Source organism: Pygocentrus nattereri, chromosome 8 (assembly GCF_015220715.1).
Source record: "Pygocentrus nattereri isolate fPygNat1 chromosome 8, fPygNat1.pri, whole genome shotgun sequence".
Classification (NCBI taxonomy): Eukaryota; Metazoa; Chordata; class Actinopteri; order Characiformes; family Serrasalmidae; genus Pygocentrus; species Pygocentrus nattereri.
This window is the reverse complement of record NC_051218.1, coordinates 4,068,789-4,085,824: the sequence shown is the minus strand read 5'-3', so window position 1 is coordinate 4,085,824 and position 17,036 is coordinate 4,068,789. Positions and strand designations below refer to the sequence as shown.

Sequence of the window (17,036 nt, the reverse complement as noted above, 5' to 3'; positions counted from 1 at the left end):
AAGTTGTTGCTTAATATCAATATTCATTAATGTCACTGCACAAAAATGTGCCATTTTAGGAGCATCAAAACACACAAGCTTACAATAGTAGCCAAATGGGACGAAAATAAAAATAATAGCCAAATATTTTCCATGGTAACAAGACATTTACAGGAAATTCCTTCTCTATATAACCTCAGGTTAATGTATGAAATGCTATATCCATTTGTGACAATTAAAAATAAATAAATTAATTAATTAATAATAATAATAATAACATCTGAAGTATAATGGAAACCACATTTCTCACTAAAGTGGTTTTGATTATAATATGGTTCTGATATGTCTGGTACATGTTCTGGTAAGCCCATTCCCAACGACGCATATCATGAAAAAAGTAAAGGAAATTTCTTCTAAGCTACTTCTCCTTCTGGGAGTGCTGGGGCCTATCCCAGCAGTCACTGGGTAGAAGGCAGGAAACACCCTGGACAGGTCGCCAGTCCGTCGCAGGGCAGACAGACAGACAGACAGACAGACACATTTACTCACACATTCACACCAAGGGGCAAACAAGCATGTCCAATTGGCCTGACTCCATGTCTTTGGACTGTGGGAGGAGAACCCGGAAGAAACCCACACAGACACGGGGAGAACATGCAGACTCCACACAGAGAGGACCGTGGTCGCCCGTCCGGGGACTCAAACCCAGGCCCTTTCATGTGTTTCAAAATATTGGTTATAGCCTTACTGAAAGCAGAAGGATCCTGTGAAGAGGGGCAGACGCAGCAAACAGGACTGAAACCGTTTAAGCAATTCCATGTGGGCAGTGATGAATCATTTAAATCTTCACGCTAAACATCCCACAGCAATAATGAGCATAATGACATACCCTAAGCTAGGCCTACATGATATGGCTGAACAGGGAGCCACAGCTCGCTGGATGGAACTGCGGGGGCCGTGGCTGGAGGGACCTCAGTGGGCCTAGGCTGAGGAGTTTACTTAGGTGTATATATTTATTTTTTCATAGTAATTAGTCATATAACTAAAGTAATATCGACATAACAGATAGGCTGGCTGTTAACCTTGCACACATGAAAAATATTAGAGGCCCTTCCTTGCCTATTGGTCTTATGCGTGCCTTCACCTAACCTGTGTCTGAAACCGTGGGCAGTCTCCATAGCAGTCTCCAAAAACATAGCGCAGGAGATCAAGTGCACTCAAATTGTCCCACAGTGCGCTGCAATAAGTAGCGTACAAGCAATGTAGCCATGCTAGTGGATGAGGGGTACCCACAATGCAAGTATGTGTGCTAACCTGGAACCTAGCGTTAGCATATGTGTTTAGCAATTCTCCCTGACCAGCCACAGATCATCTCACTTGGAATGACCACATCACCCCTGTCCTTCAGAGTCTTCACCGGTTGCCCATTACATTCCGAATTCAGTAGAAAGTTCTCCTCACAGCATATAAAGCTCTGCACAGTCTGGCTCCTCAGTACCTGACAGAGCTTCTTCATCTATATGTCCCATCCCGTACTTTGAGGTCACAAAATCTAGGCCTTCTTCATGATCCTAGATTTAAATGGACTGCTATGGGTGGTCGATCATTTAATGTAGTAGCTCCCAAGTTATGGAACACTCTCCCACAGTCTATTCGGGATGCAGGTCTCTGTTAGAGATGAGCTTGTTCTCAATGTGTGATCGTTGTTCCGTTTATACTTGAATGTTTCCCTGGACTGTCCTTTTGTTTAGTGTGTTGATGTTCTTTGATCATTGACCGGGGTCCTCTCTGTGTGGAGTGCATGTTCTCCCCGTGTCTGCATGGGTTTCCTCCGGGTTCTCCGGTTTTCTCCCACAGTCCAAAGACATGCAGTCAGGTCGATTGAGCATGCTAAATTGCCCCTGGGTGTGAGTGTGTGAGTGACTGTCTGTGTCTGTCTGTCTGCCCTGCGATGGACTGGCGACCTGTCCAGGGTGTGTCCTGCCTTCCGCCCGGTGGCCACTGGGACAGGCTCCAGCATCCCCCCGCGACCCTGAGGGAGAAGTGGTTTAGAAAATGCATGGATGGATGGATGTTCTTTGATCATAAAGCGTCCTTGAGTATATGAAAGGTGCTACATAAATAAAAGTGATGATGATGATGACCCTTGATGGAGGTGATACCAAAAGCAGTACCTGGTACCAGGTGCTATATTTGCCTTGTGGAAAACCAAAAAAGGCGAGAAAAGTTGAGTCAAGCTGATGCGGTACAGTGGAAAAAAGGCTGTGATCCTACTTTTCGAATGTAGGGTGTAGTGATCAGTGGTGGACAGTAACTGAGTAAATGTAATTAGTTTCTGTACTTAAGTATTTTTGGTGTATCTGTACTTTACGTTTTTCCATTCTGGGCGACTTTTTCCTTTCACTCCACTACATTTAAAAGTCTAATATCCGACTTTCTCCTCCTACATTTAGAGAAATCTGTCGTTCCTTTCGGTTTCTGTGTGTATAAAAACGTCACATGTCAAAACGAAAGAAGCGCAAAGCCAGAGCACCAATCAGGGCCCAGCGGTCACTTTGTTTAGAGCTGGTTTTGACCTGTTGGTCAGACCGACCCAGTGCAGCACGCGGTTCAACTTCAGCGCAGCAGCGTAAAACTTTGGGAGAGTCTGTTCAACATAAATGATGAACTAACCTAACTTTGTGTAAATAGAGCTCAATATAGAAATATGTCCACATATGCAGTCGAGACTGACGCGGCTTTTTTCTGAATTTCTACAAACACCATTTCATTTTATAGTAAATGAGTTTGGGCTGGTTTATGTTTATGAACAGACGCCTACAGATCAACATAGTAAAGGAGCTCATCTGTGATCCTGAGTTTAAAGCCAGTTTTTATTCAACTTAAACTTGGAACTAAGTTGTAAATAAATCTGAAACTGAAACTTTGCTTGTGTGTAAAAAGTGATTTCAGAGCCACTCGGTTCTCCCTGATGGAAACTGTTTACCTTCAGTGTTTTGTGCTTCTGATCATTTTAATAGACGTCAGCGTCACTAATTAATGACGTTCTATTAAAAGACTGGTTTAACAAGAGAGACGCTGGAGGACTTTCACCTGAAATGAGTTCATGAAGCCAGTCTGGTTATAAAAATGATAACAGGACATCAGAGCCAGAATTACTCTTTTAGTACTTTTACTTTATACTTAAGTACATTTGAAGGGAAATACTTTAGTACTTTTACTCAAGTGGAGGTCTAAAGGGAGGAACTTCTACTTTTACTGGAATAATATTTTACCTTGGGTGTCTCTACTTTAACTCAAGTACATGAATTGTGTACTTCGTCCACCTCTGGTAGTGATTAGGGGAGCACTTCACTCATCACTGTTTTGTGAACAGGCCAGAGTTTTGGAGCTCCAGATGTTTGATTGTAGGGTATAGAGATTTGCCATTTGCAGAGGTGTAAAATTCAGGTCCAGAAACTAAAAATCCTTCCCAGGATTTTGTTCCAACAGGCCGGCTTCACTAGTTAGATTGCACCACCAGCAGAGCTGTCCAGGGCGTTGGAACAAAAACCTGGGAAGGAGTTTTACTTTCTGGACCTGAATTTTACACCCCTGGGTCACGGCACCAACGTTTAGTGACTGTTGTTGACAGAAGGAAAGTGAAAGGTAAATAAACACAAACTAGGTAAGCAAGTTAAGAGGTAGTTCTCATTAGAGAACGCAATAATGTTTAAACCCTTTTCATATTTAGTTGATTTAATCATTTTTAAACATTGGCAGGAGACGAGAAAGGGCAGGTCAGAGCACAGAAACGTGTAGAACGCCTCCCTCCTCGACTGGAAGTAGTCATATTAGACTGGACTTGCAGTTTATAGACGATTAAACATGCTGAGTGGCAATGTGTCTAAACCAGAGTGACCACGGTCACCTCAGCCAGTGACCACGGTCACCTCAGCCAGTGACCACGGTCACCTCAGCCAGTGACCACAACCTCTGGATAAGTGAAAGTGGTAGCTAAGCTAGCGCTGCCAGTCAGAGCGACCGTTAGAGTTTAAACCGGCTTCAACGTTCTGATGCTACTCCAGTTCCACTGTGCTCTGCGGTTGCTACGGTGACGCCGACTGCCTGCGAGTGCGAACTGCCGATTCGACCAATCACAGCGCAAAAACAAGTAGAACCAAACTACTAGCCAATCGCAACGCAGGAGGCAGGACGCGACTGGCCAACGGCGGCGCAGGAGGCGGGACTTGTCGGAATGCGGGTGTAGAGAGGGAAAAAAACCTAACGGCTCTGCGAGCGCAGGGAGGAGCGGCGCACAGTGACCTGAATCTCCGCGCTGGCGGAGAACAAGCGGGACGTGGGGGAACAACGCCGATGGACTCACGGCCAGCAACAGATGCCATGGCTCTCGGTTTAGACTCTTCGCGTTGAAATGTGAAGGAAGGAGGAGAGATTTGAAGTCCGAGCGCGCCGCCGATTCGTTGTTAGCCTGTCATCGTGTGTTGTGATTGTGTCCTGTCAGTTCGCCCGCCCGCCTGTCAGCCTGAGGGGAGACGTGCTGCGCGGCGTTCCCGGGTTCTGCTGTGGTTTTTTGGTGTATTTTGGGTTATTTCAGGCCTTCTGCTCCTGTTTTTCCCTCGGCGGAGGTGAACCGAGGCGTTCAGGTCGCCCATGATCCGTGCTGGAAGATGGGTTCGCGGGTCTCATAGCCACAGCAGCAGCTGCTTCAGTCAGACTTGACAACCAGCCGCCTTTTGTTGTTATTGTGAATCACGTCAGACCGGCGGAGTCGACCTGTGGGGTTTTTTTTATTTTACTTTCATTTGTTGTTTTTTCTCCCCCACCTACCCACCTACCCACCTACCAACATCATCTAGCTACCCACGGCCAGTTTGGATGGGGGGCAAACAGAGCACGGCGGGGCGGCCCCGGGGAGCCTTTCCCGGAGTGTCGACGGACGACAGCGCGGTGCCGCCTTCGGCCCACTTCGGCCACTACCGAGCCGGAGCCGGCGGCGGCACTATGGGGCTCCGCAGCCGCTCGGTGAGCTCCGTGGCCGGCATGGGCATCGACCACAACGCCGCGGTGCCCTTCGGCTTTTACACAGCGCGGGGCGCGACCACGGACTCGGAGCGGGCCGGAGGCGGATCGGGCTCGGATTCGGCTCACGGAAACGGCTACCAGGACACAACCGGCGCTGGGCACCACACGGACGGCGTGCTGTACCTGGGCTCCCGCGCCTCTCTGGCGGACGCTTTACCCCTGCACATCGCTCCCCGGTGGTTCAGCGCACATAGCGGTGAGTCCCGGATAACGAGGTGTGGGTGGGCTGGGTGGGGGTGCTAAGAGTGCATCATGTTCTGTGTTCTTGCCCCGTTTTGCACGTGCGAGCCCTGGACGCAGAGCCATGTCTGCGAATCGGTTCTGTTTTAGTGAATCGGTAACTGAATCGGACTACTTTGTGTGGCGTCTACGCAAACGTTTGCGTCCGTCTCGTAGCCTGACACGAGGCCGAAGTTTCGATATGTCCATGTTCCACCTTAAATGGTGCAGCAGTTACATTCTGGCGTCTGTGGCCATTTAAGGTGGACCGGGAAAAAATCGAATAAGAAGCAGACTTAAGCTTCGTTAGGCTGACGACTTCTAATAGTGTTTACAGCCTGACATACATGAAAAATAACAAGGATAGCTTTCTTTCAGTTCCTGCTGTAGTTAGCTGCTTTTCCTCTTTTGTGAGTGTTGGTGATTTGTTGGTTAGAAAGCCGTTTTGTAGGCAGACGATCAGGATGAAGTTGACTTGATTTGCAGACGTTCGATTCATTAGAACAGACAGCGCAAAAGAATCGGTTCGCCCAAACCGAATCGAACTGAATCGTCACTGATGTCTGTGGTGCGCAGGGCGGGTTGGTGAGAGAGAGGGATTTGACCGAGCCGGACCGAACCGAGCAAAATCCCCGCAGCCCCCCTTTAGAGGAGAGGAATGACGTTAATAAGCCAGACATAATCTAGGTGAGACAATTGTTGTGTGATTATTGGGGAGGTGGGGGATGCTTATCATCCGCTTACCTCAGGCGACAATGTGTGTGTGTGTGTGACAAACCGGGCCTCGTGCAGTGGCTCGAGCCGCAGCATGCTGACGACACACCGGTCCTGGCCTACCCCCTCCCTCCCTGTGCCCCCCAGTGTGCTCATTATCAAAAACTCAAATGAGGCCTCCGGAGAGGGAAGCAAGTCAGATGTTTTCCTTCTTCATCTCCGTCCATCCAGACGGACCAGGTTGGAGCAGCAGGTGAGGGAGGCGGTTCGGCTGTCCAGTGACGAAGCAGCGTCGTGTGTCTCCTTGCTGATCTTCTTAAGAGACTACAGGGGCCTTTTGTGGAGTCTGGGGGATTAACGATCTTGATTGGTAGTGCTGGTGTAGGGGGCATCAGGGTGGGGTGCTGGCCTTGGGCATGGAGGGCACAGTAAGATGGTCCGGATCCACACTGTTCATATCATGGAAAGTCAAAGTGTCCTCACTTATTTGAATTAAAAGAGCTTAATGAAGCTCACTTTTATGGTCCCTGTGGTCTGCATATTGAAACTAAGCTTAAAAAAACGGGCCATTTCGAAGGCCATAGTGTGTGTGATGTCACAAAAAGCAAGACATATACATATCCCCATATATGCAGCAGTTTAGCCCCGCCTATTCATGCTGAAGTTAAAATATAGCCAGGGTGGCTATATACATGACAGCCATGTACAGGGCAGCCATATACAGGACAGCCTTATACAGGACAGCCATACACAGGGCAGCCATATAGAGGACAGCCATATACAAGGCAGCCATATACATGACAGCCATATACAGGGCAGCCTTATACAGGGCAGCCATATACAAGACAGCCATATACAGGGCAGCCATATACAGGGCAGCCATATACAGGACAGCCATATACATGACAGCCATACACAGGGCAGCCATATACAGGACAGCCTTATACAGGACAGCCATATACCGGACAGCCATATACAGGGCAGCCATACACAGGACAGCCATGTACATGACAGCCATATACAGGGCAGCCATATAGAGGACAGCCATATACAAGGCAGCCATATACATGACAGCCATGTACATGACAGCCATGTACAGGGCAGCCATATACTGGGCAGCCATATAGAGGACAGCCATACACAAGGCAGCCTTATACAGGACAGCCATATACAGGGCAGCCATATACAAGGCAGCCATATACATGACAGCCATATACAGGGCAGCCATATACAGGACAGCCATATACAGGACAGCCATATACAGGGCAGCCATATACAGGGTGGCTATATACATGACAGCCATATACATGATGGCCATATACAGGGTGGCTATATACTGGACAGCCATATACAGGGCAGCTATATACATAACAGCCATATACAGGGTGGCTATATACAGGGCAGCCATATACAGGACAGCCATATACAGGACAGCCATAGAAATGACAGCTGTATACAGGGCAGCCATATACATAACGGCCATATACAGGGCAACCATATACATGACAGCCATACACATAATGGCCGTATACAGGGCAGCTATATACAGGGTGGCTATATACATAACAGCCATATACAGGGCAGCCATATACAGGGCTGCCATATACATGACAGCCATGTACAGCACAGCCATATACAGGACAGCCATATACATGACAGCCATATACATAATGGCCGTATACAGGGCAGCTATATACAGGGTGGCTATATACATGACAGCCATATACATAATGGCCATATACATGACAGCCATAGACAGGACAGCCATATACATGACAGCCATATACATAAAGGCCATATACATGACAGCCATATACAGGACAGCCATATACACGACAGCTATATACACGACAGCCATATACATAATGGCCATATACATGACAGCCATATACAGGACAGCCATATACATGACAGCCATATACAGGGTGGTTATATGCATGACGGCCATATACAGGGCAGCCATATACAGGGTGGTTATATGTATGACGGCCATATACAGGGCAGCTATATACATGACAGCCATATACAGGACAGCCATATACATGACAGCCATATACATAATGGCCATATACATGACAGCCATAGACAGGACAGCCATATACACGACAGCCATATACATAATTGCCATATACATGACAGCCATATACATAATGGCCATATACATGACAGCCATATACAGGACAGCCATATACATGACAGCCATATACAGGGTGGTTATATGCATGACGGCCATATACAGGGCAGCCATATACAGGGTGGTTATATGTATGACGGCCATATACAGGGCAGCTATATACATAACAGCCATATACAGGGTGGTTATATGTATGACGGCCATATACAGGGCAGCTATATACATAACAGCCATATACAGGGCGGCTATATACAGGGCAGCCATATACAGGGCAGCCATATACAGGACAGCCATATACAGGACAGCCATATACAGGACAGCCATATACAGGGCAGCCACATACATGACAGCTATATACATAACAGCCATATACAGGGTGGTTATATGCATGACGGCCATATACAGGGCAGCTATATACAGGACAACCATATACATGTATCTGTCTTATAGACATGGTAACTAAAACAGTCTTTTTAACTCCAAGGCATAGACTAAGGTTGGAAAATGGTCATGTACAAATTAATTACGACAAACAGATATATAAAAACCACACAAATATCCCAAATTTCCTAAAATATAAGATAAATATAGGACACGCACCCTTTACAGTAATTTACTTCAATGTCAGATTATTACAGACCTGACCTTATCTGTCCAAGCTTACACACGTTAGGCCGGTCTAATCAGACAACGCCGTAATTATCTCTTATCACCTACCCTTTAATTGTATCTATAAGGTCATGACACCCTTGTTGGTGGTTTGCCTTCAGCTGTTCTGTTGAACATGCTTACATTTCCATCCTGTAACCTGCTTCCTTGATGTAGAAGACGCATTTGAGCTAATGATTAAAGATCCACACTGTCAGGGCCGCCGGGAATACACGGGCGAGGGGGGCGTTTGACCCACCGCTTTCTGATTGAGTTCAGATCGCTTACATCACGAGAAGAACCTCCACCCTCCTCACTCTGCACAGAACACAAACATCTAGACTCAGTCAGACTCCGTGGCAGAGCCAATCAAAATCCCCGTTTCAGCTGGGAGGCGGAACATTGGTGCTCAGTGAGAGGAGCTGCAGCAGACACTTAAAAGCTCTTTAAGGGTTCTTTAGTAAAGGCAATTGTTCTACTGAGAACCATGGGTTCTGTATACACATTTAAAAATGGTGCTTCAGGGGTTCTTTAATAAAGGCAGTGGTTCTATTTAGAACAGTTTTATATACACACTTAAAAATGGTGTGTCAAGGGTTCTTTAATAAAGGCAATGGTTCTATTTAGAACCGTGAGTTCTATATACACACACTTTAAAATGGTGCTTCAAGGGTTCCTTAGTAAAAGCAATGGTTCTGTTTAAGACATGAGCTCTATATACACTCCTAAAAAAGATAGTGCTTCAATGGTTGAACAAGTCTTCAGCTTCGTGACTTTTCAGTGTTTGTCAGTTTCTTGTTGAGGATGAAACGTATCAGGAACCCAGCTGGAGTGATTATAAACACTAATAAGTCCATTTGTCTCCAAATTATCGATGTTCGTCTTAAATCTCTCTCTTTGTCATTTAGTTGGCTACTAGCTGGGAGAGATTGTTGTCTGTGTTGCTATGGTGACCAGCCGTCTGCGCTGATCTTCGGGGTTAAAGGGTGAATCAGCAGTTCTACATTAACTCCAGCGTTTAAGACCATTTACTGTTACACTGTGTTGAACAATCAGCAGAGCTTCATTTTACTGTAAAGGAGGATTATTTTATTTTTGCCTATACATCTAATTCAGCTGTGGAGCCACAACAGGACAGTAAAGGAGCCGCATGTTGCCGACCCCTGGTCTGGACATTAAGCGCTTCTGTTTCTCTATTTTCATGGTGGCTAATGTGAGAGGAACAGAGCGCATGTATCCTTGCGAATGTTCTGACCAATAAACGCCAGAATATGTCATTTAATCCAGTTAAGCCTCTGCAGTGTAAATCCAGTGCAACCAAATGAAGAAGATACAGCACTCAAAAAAACCCAAACTCTGGTGTGGACTTTAGAAAATGAACTGGGTATGAAAGCAACCTGATGTTCTAGCAGAGTTGGCTGCCTGAGGCTAAACCCAGTGAAGCGCAGGGTCAAAACAAACACTGACACCGTTCGTGAAAAGGTTTATAGAGATATTATTAGCATGACATGAAAGGTAGTTTTAGGCCCAGTCCCGTTTCACCCCCTGCTCCTACCACTGAGCCCTTGGCCCTCTGTTTTGTGCACGTCTAGGTGTGGGGTGGCCTGAGTCTTGCTGAGATAGAGGGGTAGGGCGAAGTGTTCGGGCTACATGGCCCTCCTAACCAAGGTTTTTCAGAGGCCAAACGTTATGAGAAAAAAAGAAAAACTGGCCAAATGGCTTCGCAAGCGACCAAAGAAACCCGCAACTGTGAGTATCTTTGCTATTAAAAGTTACGATAACAATTGTACTGTCTGAGTTTAATGTCACTTCTATGTATTATGGTCCTTTTCTTCATAACAACCATTAAAAATCACTTGCAGTGCTGAAGCTCCGGTAGCTAGATAGCTAAATACTCCATTCCACCTTAAATAGTCCAGCAGTTCTGACGCCTGGAGCGCCAGAATGTAAATGTAACCAGAATGTAAATGTAACCGTTTTAAGGTGGAACAGGAAAAGCCGAACAGGACTTAAACAATAAATTTTGCCCCACTGCTTTTGGAGGTGTGGCGCCCCACCCTGCCCACCGTAGAGGCTTAATCAGAACGCTTCCTTTCTTCAGAAGCATCTGATCTGAACTCTTAGACACTAGTGTGTTTATTTATTATCACTTATCCCTTTAACTGAGTGTCAGACCGTGACGTTCTTCAGTGATATGAAGCTGAAGCCAGATATTCACCAGCTTCTTGAATTTTCCTGTTCCACCTTAAATGGTGCAGCAGTTGTGATGCCTGAGGTGATTAAAGGTGGAACGGGACATTTAGCCAGCCAGATACTGAGCTAGAGACATCATATGCTTGTTATGAAGAAAAGTACCATAATACATTGAAATTACATTAAAGTAAGATGACGCAATGGAGCGTTTCTTGATTGTGCCGCTGCTCTTTCGTTTCCGTATTTCTGACCGGTTCACAAAGCTGAGGAAAACAGAATATCGTACAAATTGTGCATCGTGGAAATGCCTCTTCAGGTTCCTCCCAGACACCTGCCCTAATCCAGGCAGCTTCTTAGACAGCAGTGTAATTATTTCTTATCACTTAAGCTTTTTAGCTGTATAGACGAGACGAGCGCCGCTGTTTTCGGTCTCTCTTCGGCCGTTCGGGGTCAAACACGCTCCGCTTTGCATCTTGTGAGATGCTTTGTTCAATTGAGCTGGATGAGCTGGACATCACCAGGAAGAATCTAGATATCTACACTACACAGGCCTGATCAGGATGCTTTACAGCAGTGTGCCGAGCGAGCTGCATGCATCTCATCGGTGTGTCTGGTGATGCTCGACTGATATGAACGTTTTGTGGCTGGTGCTCATTTTGATTTTAAGGAGCTGAAAAATCTGATGTGTGATATTGTTTGAATCTCATACTCCAGGAGTGCTTTAACGATTGGTGTGTGTGAACGTCTGTCCCGTATTCTCACCAAGGCCTTTACGTTCATGAAATTCCAGCTGACGAGTAATTGTCATAGAAATAATTGCAATTAACGGTTTAAATGTCTTTTCTTTTTCATTGAAGGCAACTGTTAAAGTACGCTGTTAGCAGTAAAGGTGCTGTGCAGGTACATTTATCGTTCATCAAGGTACAAACAGAGGAAAAGTTCCCTTCTGCAGTGGTTTTAAGGTCTGATTGTGGAGCTTAAATCAGTTTTTACAGGTGAAAAGTTGGTATTTGTTCCTTTTCATAACCAAATGTTTTAAAACAGAACAGTAGAGTAAAAGCCTGGAGGCGAGGCGGGGTGTATGGAGTCAGTACAGCTTAGAACAGATCATTTCAGTGGATTATGGTTCAGATATGATTCCTGACTAAAGGTGCTGAGATGGAGCCTTGAGGGTCCCACCCCAAATGACAAGAGGGGTCCTGACCCAGTGACAGCTAATAGGATTGGCCCTGTAGATGATGCCGTTGTGTGTCGTCGATGGGTGAGACATCACAATGTTGAGCCACCATCATGCTGCCGCACGTCCTGTGCTTTTTATGCATGTAACGTTGCTGGACTGACAGCCACAGACAGCATCCATAATTGCGAAACATAGTGGTCACATGAAAAATATGGTGAAGATAGAGGAAAAGTAAGGTCCAACCATCCATCCATCCATCCATCCATCCATCCATCCATCCATCCATTTTCTAAGCCGCTTCTCCATCAGGGTCGCGGGGGGTGCTGGAGCCTATCCCAGCAGTCTTCGGGCGGAAGGCAGGATACACCCTGGACAGGTCGCCAGTCCATCGCAGGGCTAAGGTCCAACCATTCATGTCATTATGTTTCCCAGTAGACAGTGTCTGTGTTTACATGCAAAGATTTTAGCCAATCCGACTGAAAACATTCTGATTACAGATACAAGACTGAGGTGTTTATATTCTCACTCTACTCAACAATCTGATGGAAAATCTTCGTTTACATGCTCACTACAAGTAATCCAATCCAAAATCACGTGCATGCGTTGAGAACCACTTAGTGTAGACGTTACCACGACAACCAGCATCACGTGAGTCCATTCAGAGCGAGATGAGCAGCAGTGAGCAGTGCTTGTGTTTTTAATAGCTTTAAAATGATGTCAGACTCAGGAAAACATCTTTCACACAAGTTTTGTGTGTGTTATAAAATGCTATTCTCCTGCTTAAGGTCGGGTCTGGATATATTTTGCTGTTGTTATTATTATTAAACCCTTGTATTCCGATCATTTGAGGTTTTGTTGGGAGAATCCTGGCAATGTGAGCTGCGTTTCCAAAGTCTAGGCTGCCACGTAACAGCAGGCCGTTGCAAAGCGAAGGACCCTTTGTATACAACCTAGAAATGCAGCCTACGTTCAAGGACACATCAGATGTATCCTCCTAGGCCTTTGGTTACCCCCAGTTCTCAGGAGAATAAAAACAGCACCACGAAACAGTGGGAAAGGAAGTTGGAGCTGAGCTTATTCCATAATATAAGTTGTCCACGTACTTGAATTCGTCTTCGTTGCCTTATAAAGTGTGAAGTGACTGATTAACTAAAGCATTCGTCCAGATTTCGTATATTGTCCATATATCAAATTTTATTTTGTAGTATTTGTATGTATGTAGTTTATCGTACTGCACAGGAACATCTCCTCCGTTTCCGTGAAGAAATGAAAAAGCAATCGGCTCCATTTTCTCTCTCCAGCTCCCTCACGAGTTTCGCGCCGCTCTGGTGACGCCACCACTCAGCCTCGTTAGAACTGATTCATTTGTGTGACCGATAAGCCGGGAATGCTTAGTGCAGTTTCATTGATGTTTTTGATGATGTCAGTATGACTGGCTCACTTCAGGATTCAGTAGCGTTCTTAAGTCCTTAATTGGCCATTTGTACATGGAGGCCAAACCAGTACAAGCAAGCTTGTTGCCCAACGCGTGATATTTCACAATGTTGTGTGTTACTGGGTTTCGTCTGCGCCGTGTCTGGCCATTCCCTGCGTCAGCCGTAATGTAAACAGCATCGTACTGCTGACCATGCTTGGTAAAACTGAGATAATCTCCTCAATATATCACAGGGCCCTCGACATGACTTATGCCGAGGGCTGGATTTTCCTTCCCGCGCCTATTATTCGGCCTTCCTCCTCTTCAGCCTCCTTGGGCTGTGTCCTTGAGGGATATGCTTCAGGTCTGCCACTTCAGATGAAATGATGAGTAATTACACCTGGTTAAAAGCCAAGCGTTAGCGGCGTTTCCTTTGATCGAAGGCGTTATTGATCATACTTAATGCGGGAGTAGGAAGGCTTACTCAGTTACTCGGGCTGCTAAGAGCTGAGGCTTAGTTAAAGTGAAGAATGAAATGACCTCTCAGAGCATTGTAGTCAACGCTCTTCTCCTCATAACAGTGATCAATGGTCACAGACATCAGTCTCGTCTGTTTTTCCCTTTCATGAGCTCTCCAGAGTTCTCGATAGATACACTGGTCAGGCATAACAATCTGACCACCTCCTTGTTTCTACGCTCATTGTCCATTTTATCAGCTCCACTTACTGCACATTGAAACATAGAGTCCAGAGGAAGTGGCCACTTGGGTCACATGTTCTGCATTTTTAGTGGTCAGGGTCTGAAATGTTGTGGCCGTGAGCACCAGGCAGCCGGCAATGCTGACCCCAGCAGGGACACTAATACTGAGAAGAAAACACATCAACACACCCGAACACTAAACAAGCTAAAGCTTACTGCCTTACAGCACTGGGGAGCTCGCGAGAGGGGAATGTCCTTGACTTGTCTGCTCTTGACCCGGAGGGCTGGAGCAGCGAGGAGTGTGTTTAGCGTGTTTAACGGAGACACAGGCAGGTTCTTCTGGTGTTCCAGGTATTAGAACAAGTGTAGACACTGATCTCTGATACAGGTTGGACACTCAGAGATTGCTCTGCTCTCTTTCTTTATCTGTGTGTGCCTTTCTGTATGGCTTGATTTCTGTCTTGGTGTGTTTACACACCGGTCAGGCACAACAGCATGACCATCTCCTTGTTTCTGCGCTTGTTGTCCACTTTATCAGCTCCACTGACTGTATAGCTGCACTCTGTAGTTCTACAGTTACAGACTGTAGTCCATCTGTTTCTCTGATACTCTGTTACCCTGTTCTTCAGGGGTCAGGACCCCTTACACTGGTGGTGCGTTAGTGTATGTTGTGCTGGTCTGAGTGGATCAGACACAGCAGTGCTGCTGGAGTTTTCAAACACCTCAGTGTCACCAAAATTATCCAGCCAACAGCGTCCTGTGACCACTGATGAAGGACTAGAGGATGATCAACACAAACTGTGCAGCAGCAGATGAGCTGTCGTCCCTGACTTTACATCTACAAGGTGGACCAATGAGTTAGGAGTGTCTAATAGAGTGGACAGTGAGTGGACACAGTGTTTAAAAACTCCAACAGCACTGCTGTGTCTGATCCACTCAGACCAGCACAACACACACTAACACACCACCACCACGTCAGTGTTACTGCTGAGATTGATCCACCACCCAAACAGTGCCTGTTCTGTGAGGGTTCATGGGGGTCCTGACCACTGAAGAAAGGGTCAGAGAAACAGATGGACTCCAGTCTGTAACTGTAGAACTACAGAGTGCAGCTATACAGTAAGTGGAGCTGATAAAGTGGACAATGAGCGCAGAAACAAGGAGGTGGTCATAACGTTACGCCTGATCTGTGTATTTCATGCTGTCACAGCGTTGGGGGCAGTTTGGCTTTTGTTGTTTTGTTGCACCAAAAAAAGAAGAGACCACAGCGATGGAGGTTTGACGCGGCATGATGGGGCCAAAAGTGAGAGATACCGGCTGAAGACTCAAGGACGGAGGCACTGGTGTGTGCACCTTCATTAAAAGCAGTGGTCTCAAATTTTTTGGACGGCTTTCAGCGTCGCCTCGTCCTGTGTGTCCCGTTCAGAGAAGGTCTGCCGTAATCCTGTTAACGTCTGGCTCAGGCACTCAGGCACTGAGTCACCTGTGTGTGTGTTAGCGAGGGCTCACGGGCACAATAAAGACAGAAGTAATCGCTCCGTTACCAGCCAGTCTTTTTAATTACTCTCCTGCGGTAGGCCAGAGTAATCACTCACGCATCAGGACAGTAAGTAATCACTCACTCACACAAGTGCTCTGTCGCTTCCCCTTTTGTCTGGGTCGCTGCGTCTGGGCTCAGAAAACACAATGGCATGACCTCAGGCCTCCTAATAGGAGCTCAAACGTAGGTCCTGGCAGCATTAGCCGTCTCACAGAGCGTTCCAGTTTTTTTTTCTTTTTTTGACTTAGAGTTTTTTAGGAGTGATGGGATTGCGAAACATCTGCTCCGATCTGTCTGGCTGCGGGATTCAAGAATATAGGTCACTCTCTATTTATTTCTGCTTTCCTTTCGCTTCTCTCTCTCTCTCTCTCTCTCTCTCTCTCTCTCTCTGCGCTGCTCCCTCCTCACTTCCCCTTAGCTCATCACAATGTGTAAGATATTTATGCAGAGCTACACATGCACACAGTACAATCTACTGACTAGACACTGGTGTAGTGCCGTGTGTTACAGATGTGCGTTCGGCCTTATTTTGATAGTTCAGAGCCCATAAGAATGAACGAAAACTGGCAAATAAGGTGGAAAAAGAGGCTGGTCGTATCGTTGTAGTTCTTAGTGATAAGTGAATACACAGACACAGTAAATTGGTACCAGCATGTTTCAATATTCAGAAATACCCCAGGGAAAAATGACCACTGTCTGGTAGGTTCTCACATCTGCTAAGGCTTAAATAGAGAGGCTCTATTTCAGATGAACTAATGACCTCACACTGACCCGGCATTCACACCGGCAATGAGGCGGCACCACAAGGCGGCCGGAGGTCATTCGTTTTCTACGAGAGCTGGCGATTTCCGCCGACAGGAGGTGGCACAAACTTGGCGATGGAAAGTGGGCGGAGTCAGCGACGAGACAGAGTTGAGCGGAGTTTAACTTCATGCGTAAGGAGCGAAGTGACGTGGCGATTACTAATATTAACCGAGCGTTGAGTAGCGCAGTACACGCTTTATCTTTACCTTTACCTTTCTTGGTTCCTAGATAATTGTTCCTACTAGAAATGGAATGACGGTGCAGGTCCAAGCACTGTATTCCTCACAAAGTGACTACATTAAATTAAAATAAGCACACAAGCGATTTGCCACCAGGATGTTTATTCGTAGTGGGAATGAGTCTGATTTGTCATTAAAACCATGACAACCAAAGTCTGCTGGATTTCAGAAACACCCACTGGAGATGA

General features: G+C 46.2%; 1 protein-coding gene across 1 annotated transcript in view; it reads left to right on the top strand.

Annotated features, from left to right (window-relative positions):
- The first annotated feature begins 4,237 nt into the window (after positions 1-4,237).
- Positions 4,238-17,036, top strand: part of znrf1 (zinc and ring finger 1) — a 71,036-nt gene continuing 58,237 nt past the window's right edge. The window contains exon 1 of the mRNA XM_037540555.1: positions 4,238-5,260. Coding sequence (XP_037396452.1) covers positions 4,858-5,260 — 403 coding nt within the window. The 5' untranslated portion in view covers positions 4,238-4,857. The remainder of the gene's footprint in view (positions 5,261-17,036) is intronic.